This window comes from Balaenoptera borealis, assembly GCF_965194805.1.
Source record: "Balaenoptera borealis genome assembly, chromosome: 14".
NCBI classification, from domain to species: Eukaryota; Metazoa; Chordata; class Mammalia; order Artiodactyla; family Balaenopteridae; genus Balaenoptera; species Balaenoptera borealis.
Genome location: NC_138875.1, coordinates 62830167 through 62854200, shown reverse-complemented (window position 1 = coordinate 62854200; position 24034 = coordinate 62830167). Strand labels below are relative to the sequence as shown.

At 39.3% G+C, this 24034-nt stretch overlaps 2 protein-coding genes across 24 annotated transcripts in view; one reads left to right on the top strand and one right to left on the bottom strand.

The window, feature by feature from the left end:
* Positions 1 to 24034, top strand: part of SPIRE1 (spire type actin nucleation factor 1) — a 219072-nt gene that overhangs the window by 158515 nt on the left and 36523 nt on the right. For 16 of the 20 annotated variants that reach the window (XM_082354807.1, XM_082354800.1, XM_082354812.1 and 13 more), the window contains 6 exons: positions 889 to 966; positions 4632 to 4796; positions 11044 to 11130; positions 12310 to 12439; positions 16578 to 16619; positions 21593 to 21765. In XM_082354807.1, coding sequence (XP_082210933.1) covers positions 889 to 966; positions 4632 to 4796; positions 11044 to 11130; positions 12310 to 12439; positions 16578 to 16619; positions 21593 to 21765 — 675 coding nt within the window. The remainder of the gene's footprint in view (positions 1 to 888; positions 967 to 4631; positions 4797 to 11043; positions 11131 to 12309; positions 12440 to 16577; positions 16620 to 21592; positions 21766 to 24034) is intronic. The other 4 variants (XM_082354809.1, XM_082354815.1, XM_082354816.1 and 1 more) reach the window with 1 other exon arrangement.
* The window catches only part of PRELID3A (PRELI domain containing 3A), a 109249-nt gene continuing 101842 nt past the window's right edge, over positions 16628 to 24034 (bottom strand). For all 4 annotated transcript variants that reach the window (XM_082354905.1, XM_082354897.1, XM_082354877.1 and 1 more), the window contains one exon: positions 16628 to 20077. In XM_082354905.1, the coding sequence (XP_082211031.1) occupies positions 20042 to 20077 (36 nt within the window). In that variant the 3' untranslated portion in view covers positions 16628 to 20041. The remainder of the gene's footprint in view (positions 20078 to 24034) is intronic.

Here is a 24034-nt window from a genome sequence, read left to right as displayed (position 1 = left end):
TGATTATTACTCAGATGTTGACATAATGTCACACCACATATTAAGTACCCGTTATGTGCAAAGCCCAGGTACAAATCATAAATCCTATTCTTTTCCTTGTGTAATACCAATTCGTAAATACTCATTTTGGCCAAGTTAAAGTAGAATGTTACCCGTCGTTTTCTCAGGGTTATTTAAGCGTCTGGATGCTACATTCCCAACACTCTGCTCATCGTGTGCTGTCCCTTCCATACGTATTACCTCATGTCTGCTTCAGTCCTGCTCCATCACTCACCTTGTCTGAGGCCCTGGGGCACTTCCATGTGCTTCACTCCTGCTCTGTCACTCACCTTGGGGTACACCAGACATATTAGTTAGCTTTCGTGAGCCTCAGTTTCTCCTGTAACATGGGTTGTAGTTGGGGTTAAATTGATGGTTGCCTGAAGGCTTAGCACTTAGCGTCCAGGGCAAGGCTGCTTCAGAGGTCCAGGCCAAATAAGGTGGTGTTTGGATTAAGGGATTTACAGTGGAGATAAAAAGAAGAGAACTTAAGTAATAAAGAGATAAAGTTACATCTGTGAGAATAATGATGGATTGAATGTGGGGGTTGATGGAGAAGGAAATGTCAGTACAGTTTAGAAGATGTGAATTAATATTGTGACTGAGGTTTAACCACAAGGCCTCAAAGGAAATTAGAATGAACAATCTCAGTCCATCCCTCTGCAGGACTGCATTTATTTTAATGTACTGAAATTGGCTGAAATTTACAGAGGAGTAGATTCTGTGCTATCTGCTTCAGTAACACTTCTGTATATATTTATCTGAAGGTATCCGTTTGAAATTTTAATTTGAGAAGGTAGCTTAATGAAATTTTGTGCTTAAATGTTTTATTTGAATTTTAATTGGTAGAATCTGAAGAAGATTCAAGAAATGGAGAAGAGTAACGAATCTAACACAGACCTGGAGGAGCTGAAAAACGCTGACTGGGTGAGCTAGCTGGGTATTCTCTCTGTTCTGTTTAGTGTTGAAGAAGTCGTATCATGTTTTTTAAAATGCTGGTCTATCTTAAGGACTATAGTATGAAATGATATACCAATTTGAAAACCTAACCTTACATTTGAGGAAATAGCTATTCCATTTTTTAAAAACTATCTAATTTTATTAGAACTACCACAATGTCTCTGAGAATTTCAGTGTTTTAAAATATTGATCTTTCTAATTATATTAATACCTTAGCATCCTCTTATGTGAAAGTCAAAGTTTAAGCTCTGTTTCAGGATATAGTGAAACTATAGTATAGTACATTCATTTATCCAATGAATAGTTACTGGATTAGGGCCCTGGGGATGCAGAATGAGTGATACGTTACAACGTTCTGCCCTGGTGAAACAGAAGATAGATTTCTAGAACAGATGATTGCAGTGTATTCATGTGACTCACTGACTATCTACTGTTTTTCCAACATGGTACTAGATCCATGTAGGAAGGCACATTTTAGGATTCTGACTTTTCATGTTAAGGATACTGGATAAATAATGACATTAAATGACGGAATGGGAAAAGATACAGATTTGGAGGTATGAACGAGTAGCCTTTGACCATGTTAGATTTCAATTGTCATATTCTTTTCTAACAGCTTTATTAAGGTGTAATCTACATACAACAAGCTGCACATGTTTAAAAAGTACAGTTTGATAAGTTTGACATATATGCATACACATTCACACCTGTGAAACAAACCATCACCATAAGAAAACAGTGAGCCTGTCCATCACCCCACGTCTCCTCGTATTGCTTTGTAACCCTACTTCCTGCCTCCCTCCTCCCTAGTTTCCAGGCAACCAGTGATCTGCTTTCTGTCACTATAGATTAGCTTGCATTTTCTACACTTTTATGTAAATATAATCACATAGTATATACTGGGGTTTTTTTGGCTTCTTTTATTCAGCATAATTCTTCGGAGATTTCATCCATGTCGTTGCCTGTATCATAGTTTATACTTTTTATTGCTGAGTAGTATTCCATTGTATGTAAGTACCACAATTTGTTTATCCATTCTTCTGTTGATGGTCATTTGGGTATTTCCTGTTAGCAATATTCTTAATTTATGGACGATATCTTTCCTGAGATATTTGGAATGATATTAATCAGGAATATTTAAGAGTAAGGTTAAAAAACAAGTAGCCTATATTGTCTTATAAGCTAGTATTGTCACTTTAGAATAATATTGATTATCAGTTTCCTTTGCATAGTGTTGCTCTAGGTGTATGTCATCTTGGTTAATAAATTTTTTTTTTTTAATTTATTTTTGGCTGCGTTGGGTCTTCGTTGCTGCACGCGGGCTTTCTCTAGTTGCGGCGAGCGGGGCCTACTCTTTTTTTTTTTTTTCCTACTCTTCATTGCAGTGCATGGGCCTCTCATTGCAGTGGCTTCTCTTATTGCGGAGCAAGGGCTCTAGGCACGCGGGCTTCAGTAGTTGTGGTTCACGGGCTCTAGAGCGCAGGCTCAGTAGTTGTGGCACATGGGCTTCGTTGCTCCGCGGCATGTGGGATCTTTCTGGACCAGGGCTCAAACCCATGTCCCCTGCATTGGCAGGCGGATTCTTAACCACTGCGCCACCAGGGGAGCCTGGTTAATAAATTTTTAAACTTGTTTTCCAAGACATTGAAGCCAGGTAAATAACTCCAGGTGCTCAGAAGTTAGCCAATAGCTAGTATAAACTTGAACCAAAAATTTAATTAACTGTCTTAAGGCAACCTCATCTAAAACAGTATGATCACTGACAAGAGACGTACTATCTCCAAAGGGAGTTACATTTGCCTAGATCACCAGCTTCTTTTTCATAAGATCATGAAAATGAACTACCTAGAAAGATTAGAATGAAATGAGGAAGGTATGAGGAATAGTATGAAGGAGAATTAGAATACGTTTAATGGCAGAATCTATACATCTCAGAATCTTTCAAGTGTAATAAGGGGTAAATGATAAAATCTCTGGGAATACGTACAGTGACAGTTGTCCATTATTTTATATAACTGTGACTTAGTTTCTGGAAAGTCATTTGTAAAATTTTTGCCAACAATAATATGTAACGAACTGGCTATATAAGAGTCTGTTTGAATCTTTCTATAAATTATAGCAAAAGATTCTAATGTGAGTAATCATCACTAATTTATCTGTTTTGAGAATTCAAAGTTTCATATGTCAGGTTTTCTTAAAGCCTGAGGAGGTGAAGAGAAGAGACAGTATTTTAAAAATGAGATGGTATTTGAATTGGATCTTCAAGGAATGAGCAAGAGAAGTTGAGACGAGCATTCCCAAAGGAGAGATCTAAATATTTTAGGGATTTATATTAGGATATTTTTAATGGCAGAATCTAAGAACTTGTCTTAAATGTTAATATTTTAGAAGATGTTCTGATGGCTATACCACAATATTAAGTACCTCAAATCCTTTTGGGAATAAGAAATGGTATACATTTTTTAAAAATCACAAATCGTTTTTTGAGGACATTTTGAGAAGTTCAATCAGTTATGTAGGCAATTCTTATGAAATATGTCACTTGATTTTTAATAAATATATTATGTAGCTATTGAGCCACTTATTAATGTTTAACAACCTATAATATTTCAGTTAAATATCATATTGATTTTTTCTTTACTGAAGCCGAGAATATGATAGCTTATAGGCAGGAAAATAAAAGGGTTAAAGTATAATAATATTAACGCATTTAATATATTTTAAATTATAATAAATATTTCACATATATTTCATTTTCTTGAAGGGCAGGCAGAGCAACTTGCTATTATTCGTAGATAAGTACATTGATATTAAATTAATTTGTGCAGAGATAATAATAACATAAAAATTGTCATTTTTGAGCATTTTCTATGTGCAGAACACTATACATCAGCTCTGATCATCTCAACAAGTTATAAAGTGCCATTTTCTTTTATTGATGAGGAAGCCAGGGTTCAGAAAGGGGAAGCAACTTGCTGGATGTCAAATAGCAGTAGATGGCTGTATCAGTTAGCTGTGGTAACAGTAATGCTGCGTAACTGAACACTACAAAGTACCACGGCATTAAGTGGTAGCATTTACTCAGCTCATGAGTCTGCAGATCAGAGTGGTGGCTCTACTCTGTGCATCGTCCTTCTCCTGGATAATCCTGCCAGTGTGCCTCATGCCAACCCAAGCGTGATGTTGTCATGGCAGTGACAGGAGCAGAGTGACAAGCCATTGTGCGTTTGTTGTTGAAGCCTTTGGTCATGTCGCATCCACTAAAATTCCAGTGCCAAGCAAGTAATAGAGCCAAACCCAAAGTCTAGTGTGAGAAACACTCACCTCTTCAGTGAGCAAAGCCACCTGATAGGTGGAACATGAGGGCCTGAGGAACTGAGGCCATGGATGCAGGTAGCACAGGGGGTGAGTTAGGATTTTATCCAGGTGTCCCCGCAGTTAGAGCTGGTGGATTCTCTGCTGGCATCCTACCTGCTTTTTAGTACCCTAAAATCTAATTTTTAAAATCGTTTTTCTTTGGTTTGCTTGGTGTTTTGTAATCCAAGCTCTTAATATTTTCTTTACGACTATAGGTCTTTAGAAGAAACTAGTAAATTTATTCATGGATGTCTCTCCACCCTTGGCTCTTTCAGGCTCGATTCTGGGTGCAGGTGATGAGGGATTTGCGGAATGGAGTAAAACTCAAGAAGGTCCAAGAGCGGCAGTACAACCCTCTGCCCATTGAATATCAGCTCACCCCTTATGAGATGCTAATGGATGACATTCGATCCAAAAGATACACTCTGCGAAAAGTGATGGTAAGTAACAAAGAAAACTGTTAATGGACTCAAATGGTTGTTTTTCGGTAATCTTATTTGTTGAAAATGTTCTTCTCAATATAGAAAAGTTGGAAAATACAGTAAGCTCACAGAAAAGTTACAAATGTATAATTCCACAACCCATGGCTTCAAATTTCTGTCTACTGTCCTTTTCTTTAAGCCTGAACAACTCCCTTTAGGGCAGGGTTACTAGTGATGAACCCCCTTAGTGTTTGTTTGCCTGGGAATGTCTTAATTTCTTCTTCATTTTTGAAGCAGAGTTTTTTTGGGTATAGAATTATTGGTTGACAGTGTTTTTTTCTGTCTTTAAACTTATCTCACTGCCTTTTGGCCTTTATGGTTTCTAGTGAGAAATCACCTGTTCATCTGATTGAGGATCCCTTGTATGTGATAGTCACTTCTTGCTGCTTTCAATATTTTTCTTTCAACAACTTGACTATAATGTGTTCTGTTGTGGCTCTCTTGGAGTTTATTGCTTAGAGTTTATAGAGCTTCTTGGATGAGTAGATTTGTATTGTTATCAGATTTTGGAAGTTTTTAGCCATTAGTTCTTCACATTTTCTTTGTCCTTTCTTGTCTTTCCAGTCCCTCTGGGACTCCTGTTATGTGCATGTTTATACAGTTTGGAGGTTGTGAGTAGTATGTAAAGAAGAACATGTTACTACTTTGTGATACCCATTATTGTTTTCCTTTTTCTGTCTTTCTCTGTCTGGCTAATTCCATGCAGTTCACTTGGATACGTTTATACTGAGCCTCTGTGCAGGGGACTAGGCAGATGGCAGTTCTAGTGGTGATTGGTTTCGCATGGGGGAAGTTTTCAAGTTTTAGTCTAACAGGCTAAGATTTTGATTAGTTCCTTGTTATGTATATATGTACCTGACAAATGAGAGTGGAAATTCAGCTACTCATATTTAATCATTCAAAAACTGGATATATTTTTTTTAAAATTTTACTGTTATCAATATAATGCCACTTTCTAATTTCTTTAAAAAAAATTTTGTTGTAAAGAGTAAACACAAAGGATTTTCACACATAGTCTATCTGTATCTGAAGCGGTATGCTAAGATGTTCTTAATTTAATCCTCAGGTTTTAAACTACGTAACTATACCATAGTAATCCACTTTTTTTTTGTATATTTGTGATGCTCATGGGAATTGAATGGCTTAGCCATATGGGATTATATTTAGAACATTAAGTTATAGAAGTACAAAACATTTCAATGGAATTTTTTCAAAATGTTTTGGTAAAATGCTTTAATTCTAACAGAGAACTTCAAATAACTCACCTTTAAAAGTAAAGATGTAGATCGTCGGCTGCCGGCATCCGGCTGCCAGTAGTCGAGGAGCGGCAGCCGCTTTCCTGAAGTGGGCTTGGGTGCTCCAGAACCTGGCCGGCTGCTCCAGAGCCCGGCCGGCTGCTGAACCGCCTCTTCCGGCAGCTGCGGCAACGGCTAGGCGCGGGGCGTGGGTGCCGCGAGGACTGCGTAACCAGGCGGGCGCCCCAAACGGGCAACCCCGCCGAGGGAGTTGGCCGTGGTGGTCGCGCTCGGGCGCCCAGTGCACCGCGCTCCATGCCCGTGTGGTGCTGCCGCTGCTCCCTGGCAGGTCATTTCAGAAATTGATGAGCAGATCCTAAAAGTCACATGGAATTACAAGGAACCCAGAATAGCCAAGACAATCTTGAAAAAAGAACAAAGTTGGAGGATTCACACTTCCTAATTTTACAACTTACTACAAAGAAACTGTAATCAAGACAGTGTGACATTGGCGTAAAGATAAACATAGATCAATGGAATAGAATTGAGAGTCCAGAAATAATTCCCTTCATTTGTTGTCAGTTGGTTTCTGTGGGATCCCAAGACAAAAGGGAAATATCAGTCTTTTCAACAAATGATGCCAGGACAGATGGATATTCACAAGCAGAAGAATGAAGTTGGACTGCTACCTCATACTATATATAAAAGTTAACTCAAAATGGATGAAAGACCTAAATTTAAGAACTAGAACTATAAAACTCATAGAAGCAAACAGGTTTGTGATCTTAGATTAGGCAGTGCTTTCTTAGATATGACAACAAAAGTACAGCAACAAAAGAAAAAAATAAATTGGACTTGATCGAAAATTAAAACTTTTGTGATTTAAAAGACAATATAAAGAAAGTGAAGACAACCCACAAAATGGGAGAAAATATTTACAAATCATATATCCAAAAAGGGACTTGTATCCAGGACATATAAAGAATTTTTTAAACTCAAAAATAAAAAAGACAACCCAGTTGGAAAGTGGGCAAATAATTTGAATTATTCTCCAAAGAAGATATATAAATGGCCAATAAGCACATGAAAAGATGCTTAACATTATTAGTCATTAGAGAAATGCTAATCAAAACTGCAATGAGATGCTACTTTACACCTACTGGAGTGGCTAAAATAAAAAACACAAAAAATAACATGCTGGTGAGGATGTGGAGACATTGGAACCCTCATATCACTGGTGGGAATGTAAGATGGTGCACACTTGGGAAAATAGTTTGCTAATTCCTCAAGATGTTAAACATAGAGTTTACGGCCCAGCCATTACATGCACTCCTAAGAGAAATGAAAACATTTGTCCACACAAAAATTTATGTATGAATGTTCACAGCATATTTATAATAACCAAAAAGTGGAAACCATCCAAATGTTTATCAGCTCATGAGTGGGTAATATACAATGGAATATTATTCAGGCATAAAAAGGAATGAAGTACCAATACATCCTACCACCTGTGTGAACCTTGAAAACATGCTAAGTGGAAGAAGCCAGACACAAAAGGCTACATAATGTATGAGGGGTTCCATTTATTTGAAAGTTCCAGAGTAGGCACATCAGTAAGACAGTAGATTAGTGGCTGCCAATGGCTGCGGGGAGGGAAGAATGAGGAATGAGTGCTAATGGGTGCAGCATATACTTCTGGGGTGATAAAATTTCTCTGAAGTTATTGGTAGTGATTGCAAAACCTTGTGACTACTTAGAACCCTGAATTGTACACTTTAAAAGGGTGAATTTTGGACTTCCCTGGCAGTCCAGTGGTTAAGACTCCGTGCTTCCACTACAGGGGGCGTGGGTTCATTCCCTGTCAGGAAACTAAGATCCCACATGCCGAGTGGTGCCGCCAAAAAAAATAAATAAAAGGGTGAATTTTATGTGTGAATTATATCTCATTAAAGGTCTTTTTTTTTTAAAGCATTACCAAGTTACCTCTATTTATTTACCTTGGTCTAAAGCCTGATCAGATGATCTGTTGTTTTTCTGATGTTTTTGAGCTCTTGAAAACTTTGTCTTTCTTTGATTAATAGAAGCCTAACAGAGGAGGCATTTTATTTCTAATTGTCTTAACCTCTTTTTTCTTAAGTATAAACCAATTATTTGAGAAGACTAGTCCAGTGTAATGAAAGATCCTTGTAAAATGTATAGTCAGGGGGTTGGTGGTGGTGGGATGAATTGGGAGATTGGGATTGACATATATGATTGGGAGATTGGGATTGACTAATATGTATAAAATAGATAACTAATAAGAACCTGCTGTACAAAAATAAATAAATAAAATTCAAAACAAAAATAAAGATGTAGAAACTTAAACATTTTTTATATAGAAGTTATTTGTTTAAGGTATTGTGGCTCAAAAGTAAGATCAAGTTCTATAACTGGTCTCGTTTACTTATGGGCCTACTATTTGTGTTCATCTAGAAATCATTTATTGTTGCAGCTTCAGAGAGCTTGTTTCAGGATGTGTTCTGTATTTATATTTTAAAAAAGTAATTTCACTGACCCAGCAGCAGAATGGAATTTGCTGTTACTTTTCCTCCTGCTAGTAACGACTTTGACTGACTGACTCACATCAATACTGGCCTGCCAGCTCCCTCATGAGCACTGACACACATTTTGTAATTGGGATCCAGTATCCAGTTTCTGACTAGTGAGGAAACTGATGTTAATGTGCTTGTTTGGGGAATGGAACTTACAGCCTTGGCCGTATTGACTCCATTATCTCATTCAACCCTGCTGTTGTGATGGAAAGAACATTAAAATAAAAGTATACGAAAAATAGCTAGAAAGAGGGCTTCCCTGGTGGGTCAGGGGTTAAGAATCTGCCTGCCAATGCAGGGGACACGGGTTTGAGCCCTGGTTCGGGAAGATCCTACATGCTGCGGAGCAGCTAAGCCTGTGTGCCACAACTACCGAGCCTGTGCTCTAGAGCCCGTGAGCCACAACTACTGAGCCCGCGCACCACAACTACTGAGCCCGCGCACCTACAGCCCGTGCTCCACAACATGAGAAGCCCGCGCACCGCAACGAAGAGTAGCCCCTGCTCGTCACAACTAGAGGAAGCCTGAGTGCAGCAACGAAGACCCAGTGCAGCCAAAAATAAAATTAAAAAAAATTAATTTTAAAAAGCGCCAATTAAAAAAAATAGCTAGAAAGATATGTGTTATCCTGTTCAGGAGTAGAATAGAAAGGTCTGATTAAGTTGTTCATATAATAAGGATTTTCTTAAAAGTCTTGTGTAACAAGAAGTCCATGGGTAAAGAGTGGTGCCACGGTAGGCCCCTAGCTCTGCTGCTTGGGTACACGCCCTCCTTAAACCAAGTACTAGCGGTCACAAGCTTGGCTCGGCTCAGGCAGCTTTCACTCCTAACTCTAACCTTAGGGCTGTTCTGTCCTCACTCAGGACTGTGGGGCGGGGGGCAAGGGAAAAGGGGAGTGGATGATGTCAGCAGGCTTGTCACACACCCTGAGTGGTCGCATTTGTGGGGGGCAGCCACTGGGCCTGGGAGCAGCAGTTCAGGTTCTTTTTTTTTTTAATTAACTTCATTTCTCAGGTGACACAAAATAGTGACATTGACAAAAAAATCAAAACTCATACAGCTGCAATAAAAAATTAATAACCAATTGATTAATGATCCTGAGCAATTAAAACAGTAATTAAGATTGGGAAGTACATAACAAAACTGTCCATGCCCTGAAGTCTTACAATTCAGATAAGAAAATACTTTTAAAAAGTTTGACCAAATTTTACGATAATTCTAAAATTGGGCATGACATTCCAATAACAAATTGTGAAGCTTAAAGAAACCTTTCTAACCTATCAAAATAAAAAAAAATCAACCATTGGTGCTAGAGGAATAAACAAATTATCTTTTTTCTCTCCAATAAAATTGATATCATAAAATTATTAGAATATGACAAGATAAAGAGTAGGTCACCAAAGTAGAGTGAAAAAGTATTATAGAGGTTTTTCAGGCAGTTCATAATAAAAATAGTATGCTGATTTTCTGGATTTTGAGAAGTTTAAGGTATTCATCAGTTTTTTAAATTTGTAATTTGTTAACCTTTCTTTTTTCATCTATCTTTTATGAGAATAATGATAGAAAGTGCCTAGCAGTTCTGTTTTTTCATATGAGGTTGGGAAATAAGTATGACTTATGGTCACCACAACTGTGCCTTCTGAGTGGTCAGAATGTGAGTTTAGGTGGGGGTTTTTTGGTGGGTTTTTCTTAAATTTCTTAAAATTTTTGTAACTTGTTTCTTTAAAAAGAGAAGATGTTAGGGCAAGAGAGTCAGACCAGACCCCTGCCAAGCTCTTCTGCTCACTGACCCTGTGAAGGGGGCAGAGACCACCTCGATCTGAGCCTCAGCTTTGTCTAAGAATGTGAACCATGTCCCCACTCCTTCCCATTACCAAGATTTTGTACAAGGATGAAAATAAGAGGTAAAAGACTTTTTGTTCTTGTTGTTTTGGCTGCACCACCTGGCACGTGAGATCCCAGCTCCCTGACCAGGGACCAAACCCGCACCTCCTGCAGTGGAAGCACAGAGTCTTAACGACTGGGCCACCAGGGAAGTCCCAAAGACATTTGAAATTATACAGTAATTAAGCGTAGTATTACTTTTTCCATTCACATTCATAATTGTAGAAACTTTTTGTTGGAAGGATGCATCTTATATATAATTTCCCCAAATATAGAACTAAAGTGGATGTGGAGTTTCTTCAATTCTGCATAGTTATTTTTGCTCTGAATCATTCAGCCATTTACTCTCCATTTTTATTGATTTGAAATGCATCCTTGGTGGAGCCAGATTCCACTTCAGTAATTTTGAAGTGACATATGTTGGCATACGTACCCAGAAACTTATAATGATAATCCTGTAGTCACATGAATCTTCTGCTTTTTGTCTCCTTTCAGGTGAATGGTGATATTCCCCCTCGGTTAAAAAAAAGTGCTCATGAAATCATCCTGGACTTCATCAGATCAAGACCTCCTTTAAATCCAGTACGTAATTTGACATATTCCCCTTGTTTGGAGAGCACATAATGAAGTATTCTCCTCTAGCCTGTGACCTCTAGAACTCAGCTCTTAAAGGAGTATTTACACTGAGCTTTCATTCTCAGAAATAAGAAGCCCAACTGTAAATTACATTTTAAGTCACAAAAAAGTACTTAAAATTATGCAATACAGGCTGTCTTAGGATATTTTAACTCAAACAACCTGAGTTATGGTGCAAAATCTGGCCAAATACCTCCTAGAATAACAGCTGAATATGATACCAAGTAGTTCCTGGTGTGGGCTGCCCTCCCTGTTTACTTTATGGTGCAAACACTTCACCTTGATTAAATTGTCATTTTGATACTGTTTTACAGTAAATCCACCCTGCTGTACCTCCTCTTTTGTATTATTTATCTTCCTCTGTTGACGGGGTTCTTTCTAGTGACCATGGAATCAGGGTGTTCTGATCTGGTTTGAATGTTGGTTTGCGTTTCCTCTGCTCTACACTTACTTCCCCCCAGCTCCACAGCCAGTGCTCACCAAGGCCTCTCAAACCCCATGTATGTTCAGTAACTAGAACAGGAATGGTGTTTCTTTCTCAGTTTGTGAACATCTAAAACATAATTAATGATCCCTCTTATAAATCTTTTTAAAATAAGGGAAAGAGGCCATGTGGGAAATAATTTTAGTAAGGCGGGTCGTGGTGGAGCAGAAAGAGCGTGGAGTCAGATGGGCCCGGATTTGCACACTAGCTACACAACCTAGTGGCCACACGTCTCTGAGAGAGTTGATCGGCCTCCCTGAGCCTGTATTTCCTCAATTATAGAACGAAGATAATAATCTAAGAAGGTTGTGATGACTTACTCAAAAACGTTACTTTCAAAAACAATAATCGTAATAGGTAACGTACAGCTTACATTTCAATGGATTGCCTGTCATAGTAGCACGTAGGGAAGATGACTACAGCTGCAGCAAAGCTGACTCCTTAAAGTTACTTGAGCACATGTGACTGAACCACTGTGAAATCCAATAATCTCCCTATTGCTTGAAAATGGTCTTTTATCAAGCAGTGTTGCAATCAGTAAAACATAATTTCATAATGTACTGTATGAGTGGACTTCAGTAAAAATTATTTAAGGACAACTACGTAAGCAAGTCTCTATAGCCATTAATATTTCTTCTAAGGCCTCAGCCAGAAAACTGAAGCCTACTCCACCACGGCCACGGAGCCTCCATGAAAGGATCCTGGAAGAAATCAAAGCAGAAAGAAAGCTGCGGCCCGTGTCACCAGAGGAAACCAGACGCGGCAGGTTAGGTGAGTCCGGGGCGTCGCTGGAAGACAGCACAGCAGCCCAGTGAGAGACTGCCGTCTGCAGGGCCCTCTCCCTCTCACACACACACACACACCCTCATGCTGGAAGTCTATACTTGAGATTCATGGAATAGGAAATTGTTGCCCCGTGATGCTGAGTGTAGGAGAGCACCGCGCTGCGTAGTGGACAGAGCTCTGCCGACCTCTAGGCTGTGGTTTTAGGACGGTCTCTTCACCTCTCTGAGCATCGATTTCTTCGTCAGCAGAAGGGGGATAAAAAGTCCTCTACACCTTCATTATGACTTTCATGGAAGAATTAAATAGGATCATGGTCAAAATACTTTATAAATTGTAATACATATACATGGATAAGTTATTACGTTTTAGAAATATAAGTGATACATAGTTTTACTTCAGGTTTATATTGTCTTAATTATGGTTTGAAGATATGGTATTATGTGATGAGAGACTCAGTTATTACTGATATCACTTATTACTCACGTTCCTTTATTATGTTTAATGTTTTTTATAAGCACACATTGATTTTCATTTAGAGCAAAATCATATTATAAAATGTAAACATTTTTGTTTATGCAGCTGTCCTCCAATTTGTAAGATTAAAGATGCCCAAAGAATTCAGGGAAACAGTCTCATGGCGCCTGAACAGGAAAGGAGCTGGCCCTGTGGCACTGTCTCCTGGTTCTCTCCTCCGACCTCTTCTGCCTCTTTCAGGCCCTGCTTGGTCGTCCGGTTTCTATCCCGGGCTCCCTCTCCCTGAGCAACCACATCCTCCTCCAGGGTTTGTTTCTGGTTTCCTCAGCTCCCGCCCTACAGCGCAGGTTTCTCTGAAAGTTCAGACCCACACGTGCAGCCGTCTGCTGAGCAGGGCCTCCTCGCCCCTCACGCAGGACAAGCCCCGCAGCCACCGGTGACCTCACCTGCTTTCTCCTCAAACTGTCTCCTCCTGGTTCCCCATCTCAGAGCCCAGGACAGATTGCTCAGCATCACCTCTGACTCTTACCCAACAGCCAAGCCCTGTGGGTTTTACTTCTAGGTCTCTCTAGTCCTCCCCGCTCTGACCCAGGCTCTCCTCTTCTCCGTCTGGTCAGTCGCGTCTGCTCCAACGGCTCTCCCTGCCTTCCATGACTCTCAGTCACTGCGCGCTGATGTTCTTTTGTTTGACTTTTGGCCATTCTGTCACACTGTGGCCTCCATGGCAGCAGGGCCCACATCTGTCTTGTTGGTTGTTATGTCCTGGTCTCCACTGCAAGGACAGTGATGAAAAGTACTCCCAGAGGTGTTGTAATAATAGCACGTACCTTCCACATAGAGAGCTTCAGAGTGAGGGCAGGCTGTGTGAATTTATCCCTGTCTGATTTTTATGGCAGCAAGTGTTTCCCTTTAAAATGATGTTTAAAACAAACCCATATGAGCATTTATATAATAATGAGCCAGAACATATACACGACATAAATGGAGAGTTCTTATTCTGGGAGTCCTTGCATGAGCCTGAGGACGGTCTGTGAATCCCTTGAAATATAACAGATTTGTATGTATTTCCTAAAGTGTATGTATGTGCATTTTCTGGAGAGGGGGGTTCATAGCTTTGCTCAGATTCCTAAAGGGTCCACAGCCTCAAAGAGTAAGAACCACTATGGAAAAATAAGGAAACCGTGTCATAGGACGGCTGCTTAAGACTGGATTTTTTAAAATTACTGTACCTTGAGAAGGAATAATGGGGTAATAGAAAAGATTTCAACCAAATTATAAGGCAAAACAAATATATTACCATGAGAAAAGTAAGCTTCATGATTTTCAGGAGAAAAGAGGAGGGATTATAAACTCCAGTGGAAGCACCAACAGGACAGAGAAAGGAACAAGACAGGCGTAACGTGCTTGTGTGATTTGGATGATATTTGACATACAGTTCCTTCATTTTTCCAAATGTTTATTAAACAGCCGTGTCAGCTGTTGGAGTAGAGAGACGAGCAGTCAGAGTCCCCGCCCACAGGCGCTGACAGAGGAAAGGCTCGGGGCAGCAGATACATGTTCCCCCTGCAGCGCCGACAGCAGCCCGTCAGGGGCATGGGGGTGGCCGGGGCTGAGCGTGCGGGAGACCAGCAGTCCTTGTGGGTGGCAACGGGACACCGCACGTTGCATACAAGGGGTGTCACATGCCCTTGTCATATACATATTCTTCTGTTTCATTTGCAACAAGTTAGATGCTAACTAGCAGGAAATCTACTTTAGAATAATTAAATATCAATTTTCTGTATAGTATATCTTATTTTATTTTAACCTTATGAATTGGTGTTTCACAACAACCAGAATTGAGCTGTTATTGAAAGTGATTGTTCTATGAGAGTCTTACTTTTCAAATTGACCTTGCACCTTAATTGGAAAGTAAGAGATTTGGGCTCTTCTTTCTGCAGACCTACATTGGTTCTTACTATAAAGTTTCCCCTTGGGGAGTTTGGGTAAAGTTGGCAGAATTATCTTGAAGAAAAGTTCCCTAAATAGTTTTAAAACCTTACCCCTCCATGTAATTGCAAGTAGAAACCCACTGTAGAAATTGGGGAAATGTTTAAAGAAGAACTATTACCCGTAGTTTCACCAGCAGAGGCATGCGCTGTGATGGAGCTTGTGCGTCATGAGGTGGAGACAAGAGCTGTGTGCACAGTGTCTGATGCTCCCATGTAACGTTGTGTGGGGCAGGAACATCTTCCCACGTCGTTAAATATCCCCCACAGCATTATTTATAAGGACATTATTACTAACACATGGCTAAGTTGTCTTTTATTCGCCTATTTCCCTATTGTTCTACAGGCTAGCTCCATTTTTTTCCTGTTAAGTCTGAAATTAGTATTCTTTTGCATCAGTCTTTGTTCATATCTGATCATTTTCTTTTTCCTAACACCTTTTCTAACATCTCATACTATGAGATTTGGGGTTGTAAATGTAAATTGTTCCTTTAAAAACATCTGCCAAAAGCATATGGAGAGATACTTTCATTCTGTTAAATTTGGGTGTTAGAACTGTATGCCATCTGCCTCGGAAACATGAGCTGTGGGGACATTGTGCCTGACAAGCCTGTGGACCTGCGGTTCTCTCCCCTTCCGACCACACAGCCACCTGTCCTCCCTGACCGGGGGCATAGGATGGATGGGGCTACAGTGAAAATAGGTAATTCTCACTCTTATGAATACCGAAATTCGTCAAACCTTGGTAATAACCTTTTTTTAATCAGCTTTATTGAGATATAATTTACCTACCATAAAATTCACCCATTAAAAATATACAATTCAGTGTTTTTTAGTATGTGTAATAAAATTTTTAAAACAAATGATTTCAACAGGAAAGAAAGAAGTTTATTCATAAGAGATTGTATTTATTTAACTTCTTCTATATGCTAAGCACTATCCTGAGCACCTTTTCTTGTATGGAATCAGTTAATTTTTATAACAATCCCATGAAATAGGTACCATTATTCCCATTTTACAGATGAAATAACTGAAGCACAGAGAGGTTAAGTAACTTGCCCAGAATCACACTGCTAGTAAGTGGCAGAGCTGAGGTTCAAACTCAGGCTCTCTGGCTCCTGAGGCCTCACTTCAACTGCCAGGTTACACTGCCTACAATAGAGAATTAGTGACACTTTGTGATGCTGGTAGTACCTGAATGAGATTTTTTATAAGATGTTTCACCTGTATGCAGAGAGCCACATTTTCATCCTGAAATTAATTATTTAAGAATACATTTGTTGTTAAATTTTAAAGATTTTGTATGTTCCCTAAAATCATGTTTTAAAACATGGCTAGTTTTTTCTTTTGAACTCTTTTATATTTAAGTAAAAAGTCCTGTATATGATTCTAAAATGTTTGTATCTTTAACATGCTTTCATTTTTAACATGTTCTTTAAAAGTTATTTTTTTCTTTTATTGTTACTCCATTTCAAGTCTTAGTAATATAATTAAAACTAAGACACATGGTTTTATTGTATTTCAGATTGTTATTCACTGCCTTCTGCCTTAAAGTGTGAAATGTGCCACCACAGGTCTTGAACCCTCCTCCCTTTTTCATCTTCCCTGTATATCCTAACAGCTGAATTACTTTCTTTTTATTGTTTGTTTTCTTTTTTCAGCAATGCGGCCACTTAGCATGTCTTACAGTTTTGACTTGTCAGGTAAAAAAAAAAGCACTCTCACACCTGACGTGGGTTTTGTGGTCTCTGTGAAATACATTTCATTCATCTGCTTGTTCAAACACGTCAAAAAAGAAAATTGAAAGGCTTCTTCTAAGCTGTGGTCAGTCAAATAAAACATTCTGTTTCTTTGAAAACAGTATACTTGAAAAAAATTAAAACTGTAATAAATCTGTTGCCTTGCAGGAGCCTGTGGAAGAACCGTGACACTTGTGGTCCTGGAACACAGTGCCCACCCCACCCCCAATCTCATAAAGCAGCAGTCAGAGTCTAACAGAACTCTGCCTTCAGATCATAGAAAACATTTTCAAGAAACAAAGTTTTGCCACTTCTTACTCTCTAAAGCACTCAGTTATTCAGGTAGCTGAACTCAGAACTGTCAGCTGCTTCAGAGGACGACTGCTCCTCAGTTGAGGGGCAAGAGCTATCTGCGTACCCAGTGCTCCTGTGCGTAGGGCCTTGTCACTCTGGTTCTGTGTGCTGGTTAAGAGTCTAAAAACACACGAGCGTTGTAATGGCTTTGGTTGTAAAATATAATCATGTGTCCCGGGTTTGTAGTACACGTTTAGAGCCCTTCTGTTAAATAGACAGGGACTAACAGTGAAACAAGTAGCTATTAATGATTAAATTTGATCTGTAAAATCAGCCCCCCTTTTAAATTGAAATTTTAAATTATATATGAGCAAATTTTCAAAGCCAACTTAGTCCCAATAAAATGTTTTGCACGTTAGAATTTTAGACTTTGGAAGCTGCTGTTTTGAATGTAAAATGAGATAAGATATTGGCACTAGTATTTCCTTCCAGAATTTTCTTTTACATGCCATGGAATTGTTGGCATATCTTACATACAAATTCATATTTAAAGAGCCAGAGAGTTCTAGTATCATGTTCTGTCTGTGAATATTTACTGAGTATCTTCCAACTGCTAAAATAGTTCCCAACTGCTCTTTGAATTTCTATGTATATTTGTAGTTCTCTTAGGCATGACTAATATTTGCACTTTCAAGAAACTAAGATAAATATGTTATAGTCTTCACTTACTACTTTTGACTGACCACTGAGGAGCTTTTTCTATTTTCTTTATCCATTTGACAATTTTTATTTTAATCAACCATTTGCAGAGTAACTTTGTAAAAAAAAAAAAAAACTTGGTCTGGAAAGTAAACTCAGAAATGTTTGAGAACATCTGTGTTACTGCTGATCTCCAAAAGTTGGCAACACATTCTAAGATCCCTCTCTTCTAAATATCTACTAAAGATGTTTCTCCCTGGCGGGCTCTCCGGGAGTGGCCGCTGCCTAAGCACACTGGCTGCTGGCTCCCGTGAAGTAGGCACAGGTGGCTCACCTGGATGGCGTGCATGCCCACACACATGTATGTAGGGTGTGTTCGTGTCTTACAGGTTGTATGATGGGTTCTTGTGTTGGGAAGGAAGCTCTTGGAAGCTGAGCTTCCTCGATGTAAAGGAGCAACAAAAAATTTTGATTTGCTTTCACTGCTTATCATTTGCCATAATTTATTTTGTACCTTAGTGTACTTTGCAATTTCCACACACTTCATTCTCGATTTTTTGTGTTTTCATTGTGTCATTTTGACTAACCAATTTAAATGTCCCAAATTATAAATGGAAAAGATTGATCTATTCTTCTAACCTAAATGTAAAGATCGGGATGCATTTCTTGTCTAAGTTGGGAAATTAGCTAACTAAGGAGTAAATATTTAAACGTGTAGTGTAGGTAATGCACGTAAGTGTAGAATAGGACACATTGAAGTATGTTCTGCTGCTCAGGTATGTTTTAGAAATATTAATTCTTAGTGGAAAATCTTAATCCAGTCAACATTAATTAAGGTAAGTATAATTTATTTTTCTGATGCAAATATTAAATATACAATCTTTATTTCAGCCGTATTTCCTCCAACTAAATAAGGCAGCAGCCTGGGTATATCTAACAGACATAATTATTACACTATGTAATAATAGAAGTTATTAGATAAGGTATTTAATATCATGGTTGTGCGTTTTAGATTCTGAACCTGAGGCATATGACTTCTAAAGTTTAAGATGTGTAGCATCTTAAATAGTTTGCTTACTTATAAATATCACCAGAAATTCTGTCTTATGTAGAAGAAGTCTAAAGTCTTATCCAAGGGTTTAGGTTTTCTCACCAGATACACTGAAGTGATAGTGAGGATTCATTCATTTGAAGAGAAAAGTATAAGTAATCAAACTACTTAAAAATATCTCTTAAAAGTATGTTCAACTGGGGCTTTTACAAATATGCAGTATTAGATAAAATCACACACAATATTTAGTCTTACATACGGAGATCATCCTGAAGCCTGACTGGGACATAACATATTCTTCTATTAATTCCATTTATCTCAAAGCTTTGAATTGAGTACTAGGTGTTTATTTCAGTAGTTTGAGTCAGTGAGCTCAAGTATAGTTACCAACCTCAGCAAAGTCTTCAGGCAGTTAGAGAGCTACTGGGTAATTTCTCAGATCCCTTGCATTGAGAATGAAATTAGCTCATGGCAGCCACTGTCACTTAACAGTGTTCCCTAAACTTCAGTGCAGACATCACCCTCATGATTTTACCAGACTTAAGTGCCACCAGTACTGTTTAAACTTTTTAAATCTACCATAAATGACTTCTAAAATTTTCTTAAGCAAAAACATCCATAAAATCATGTATCTGATATAGTAATTATAATTTTTGTGAAACATTAAATATATAACCATTAAAACTGTGTTAGTGTTCCTCCACACACCACTGGTGACTTCACCCTTAGGGAAACTCTGGCTTGGACCTGTGAGACCCGCCTGGAGAAGCTCACTGTGTCTCCAGGCAGAGCCTCAGTTGGGTGTGGATAGTTGGGCCGGTGGGAGATGTGCGTGCTTTTTCTTGGAAGACTGGCTGCGGCTACTGCGTGAACCTCTGGAGGAAGTGTGTAAAAAATGTGTGCTATAAAATACGATTTTTCAAAAGATACTTCAAGACCATATTTAAACATTACCTTTTTTCTTGAATAGGAATTAATCAATTAGCCCAATCATTTCCTCCTTTGCTCTCTGGAAGACTTTTAAATTACGCTCGTAAGTGTGGCAGCCTACTGCTCTTTACACCTTATGAAAGGTTTATTTAAAGATTTTAACCTTTGTAATTTTGTAAAAACTTGCTGCTTTTGCCCTTTTGTCCCTTCAGCGCACCCCGTCCCCCAATCATATATTTGTTCTAGCTACCTAATACCTGGAGAGGTAATAACAAAATTAATTCATGTGTTGTCAGGTTTTCTGTTAAACATTTTATGTAAAATGATAAATGATTGATGACAAGTCTGTCTTCTTCCTTCCTTTTTTCCTTTCCTCATTCCTTTCTTGCTCACTCAAACCCTTCCTTCTAGTTCACAAGGGCAGTTCTAGTCCTGGCCTTCTTGATATCTAAAAATATGCAGAAATTATGAATATTAAGTTAGATATACATCATTTATAATAAATAATTTACATAATTCTTTTAAATAATGTCAAGGAATGCTGTACTAGAACATACTTACATTCTGAATGCTACCTGGAAATCCACCTCTTCCACTTCAAGCATAAAACTATTACATGTTGAGGGGAGCTACTATAAATAGAACATTCTTGTATTTTATAGTTACTTCAGGTACAATGCTTCCCCCCAAAAAACGAGCATTAATCCTGTCTTTTCAGTGCCCAGCATACCCTTTACCCCCGACCATGGGAGTTTCACAGACTGCTCCATGGGCAAAAACCAGGTTATGGGCTGGTCTGTGAGTTAAATCATGCAGGGACTGCTTTTTCTCACTTTTAAATACTCTAATTTAGTAGTTAGTTATTAAAATTATTAGTTATTGAAATACATGAAGAAAATTAGTTCCACTTGCATTGGAAGATTACAGGCTCCAGTACAGAAAAAGGTGGCCTTTTAGAATCAGTATCGACAAGGATTCTAGTGTCAGCTCTGCCGTGCTGGCTGTGTGACTGGCTGAATCACCCTTAGCCTTAGTTCACTCACTTACAAATGTAGATATAAGTTAGTGTTAATAATTGCTAACATTTACTGTGCACTGCCTTTATTACACACACTATTAAGTATTTTATATGCAGTTGTTAACTTATTTAATCCTCACAACGAGCCCATTTCTGTTGTTAGCCATTTTACAGTTGAGGAATGAAAATTTAACTTGCTCAAGGTCAAACAACTAGAGCTAGACTTTGAATCCAAACCATCTGCATCTTAACTATACTGTATACTCTAAACTTTATACTCTATACGTTATGCTACATGCTCTTATTCTGTATTCTGTACACTGTACTCCATACTGTATGTTCTGTGTTCTGTAGTCTGTACTCCATGCTCCATGCTCTGTGCTCTGTGCTGCCACATTTCTTTCACTGCCTTCCCATCCAGATTTGAGCTTTGGTAATCAAAATCAGCTTTATCAGAGGGAATGTATCCCAGAGTCTTTGTGTTCATATTTATATGCATATAGATTATTAGCTATTTTTATTTTAAAATCAAACCACTTTCAGATCTTACAGCCATATGTGCATGCCATTACTCTGATCCGTCGATCACTAGCTCTTTAGAGGCTAAAAGGAAAGTTAGCCTCTCTGGGCCTCTGGAAAATAGAGAAGTTGGAGTCAGTTATCTGTAGTATTTCTTCTAGCTCTAAATTTTAATCTACAAATGTGAATATATAATTATTCATTTAAAGGTTTCCTTTATTTGAATCTGACAGTTAATGTCTAACACAAGTGTTGTATATGCATAGGTGTTACTGTGTCCAGCCTCTGTGTTGTATTTGCATGACGTAGAAATGCCATATCACCTCGGGTGTGATTCCAAGTGCAGGTACTTGGAAAAGTGTGTTTGGTTCACTGATTACCTTTCTGTGCTCAAGAAAAGGTAAGCTTTCACCTTTGTTTTACCAGAGGTAGCTACCCCTGAATCTCCAAAGAATGTCCTGGAATCATCGATGGTGAATGGAGGTTTAACGTCACATTCAAGAGAAAATGGGGCAGGTGCCGCACAGCAGGTGCCTGTGCAGCGGAAGAAACTCCTCAAAGCCCCAACTCTGGCCGAGCTGGACAGCTCTGACTCGGAGGTGAGGCCCCACGGCTCCCCATGTCCCGATTCGGGGTCAGGAGGCGAGCGCCCTCCGACCGGTCCTCGTGTTGCTCCAGCTGTTACTTAATCTCTTCCCATTTTTCAGTCAATTAAAGTTAGGTTTAAAATTCATTCATTTAGCAGGAAATGAAACAGTGGATTACTTACTGTTATTTAATAAAGGCCAATACAGTAGCTGTAGTTTATAGAATAACTTGTGACATACATACGTAGTCTTAGATTACAGTGGGGTTAAAATAAGTCAACAGTTTTCAAACCTATATTTTCTTAAATATGTTTCCCTTTGTTTTGGGGAAGGAAAAAGAAAAACATCTTCATAGATTCTTCCCTCTCTAGAACACACACACACACACATCCATACTGAAGCTTCTTTCTGTAATAGTAACACCAACAGACAAGTCCCCCAACACTGCGCCCATGCCCTGCAGATCCTTCCTGTTCCTGACGTGGGTGCTCCCAGATCTCTGCAAGCCTCTGTCTGCAGCGTCAGTATTGTATGTCTCCACTACCCGACCCTCAAAGTCAGCTTATATAAAATGAAATGATTTCCCCGCCCCCTGCCAAACCAGGCCACACATAGCAGGCTTCTCGTCTCCTGTCTGCTGTCTCGGTTGCTGGCTCCATTCTCTCCTCATTCATCCAAGTTAGAACTTGAGGAGTTATTGTCTCATATCGCCCTCACCGGTCTCCACACGTCATCCAGCAATATCAGTAATAACAATTTTGCCACTAAATGTTTTTCAAACTTCAAGAATAGTAAAGAAATATTCTTATTAACTGCCCAATTCAGTGCATGCGCGCTCTCATCAGTCATATCTTATCTTCCTTCTTCCTAGCTTCCCTGATTCCATCTTGCAAATACCACCAGGGTCTTTGTCTTTGAAACCGTTTGAAGGCATCCTGCCACTTACAGGACTAAACTCCTGTCCCTGAAGAAGCTGCGTCAGAGCCTGTGCCATCTGGTGCCTGCAACATCACTCTGCCTCAGTTTACCCTTCAGCCCCACTGGGCCCCTTGCTCTTTCCTGCTCACTCCCTTGTTGCTCCGCTCTGTGCATCTGCGTGCAGCCTACACCCAGCTCCTCTCCGATTCCATTATAACCTTCTGATCCGTCTGTTGTGTTAGAGCACTTGACCCTTTGTAATATAATTGTCCATTTATTTCTCTCTCTCACCAAGTGCAAGCTCCCAGGAGGGAAGGTGTGGAATTCACCTTATATTCCCAGCTCCTAATCCCCAGCAGACACTCACGTATTTAAAGAAATTCATGCTAATCTGTGAGAACAACAGTTTAAATTAAAAGAAGATCTAGTGGTTAGCCACTAGAACTGTGATGATTGAAATGTAAATTATATTAAATAAATGTAAAACTCAGTTCATTGAGTTCTCACGTGTGGCTGGAGGTGACCAAGCTGGACGGTGCCGACACCAGTGCCGCCCTCGCAGAGTCTGTTGGAAGCACCTGTGTCCGGTGCAGGGAGCGCGCCGTCCTGTGTGTCCAGGACCCCCTTCCTGTCCTTTCTTCATCCTTTACTGCCCTGAGCTAGAATGCCCAGGCCATGAGGAGGGCAGTGGACAGCCTCTGCAGTTGTCTTAGTTTTCCTCTTCGTGAAAATATTGTGCTGATGCCCTAAATCCAAATCTTGAGATGATTTGCTAGACACAGTTCTCTTAATCAGAGCGAGGCTGTGTTTGCGTGCCTGCCCATTAGTTAGAAAGGAAGTGTGAAATACGGTGCTGAGAAGTGTTGAGCCTGGTCTTTGTCTGGCTGCTGGTCCAGGCCTGGGCAATCATGGCTCCCATGATTGGGAGTAAGGTGGGGACCTCTGATTTCTGGAACAGAGGGAATGGTCCTGGGCCAGGACTGGAGCAAGCACACCCCTCTGTCCTCTTCCCTTACAGCTGATGCTCTAAAGTACTAAGGAGGGGCAGGGCAAAGATGCTGAATGTGAGAATGCCTTACATTCCTTTTTTTTTTAAACTTCTGAATATAGAATTTTAAAACTTCTAAATATGTTCAAACTTTAAAATTTAGAAAACACAGATGAGCAGAAGCCTTTAATTCTAAACAGCTATATTTCAAACTTGGGCTTTGTGATAAAGTTTCAGTAGAGGTTTTTTTTTTGGTGCCTTCTCTGAGGCTCCGTAGAGTTTCTTTTGATGAAACTCGGCTTTAATTGTGGTAGATTAGTTGTGTTCATCCTAAAAAGCTTTCTTAACGTTAGCCTCTTTAAGATTATCTACCGG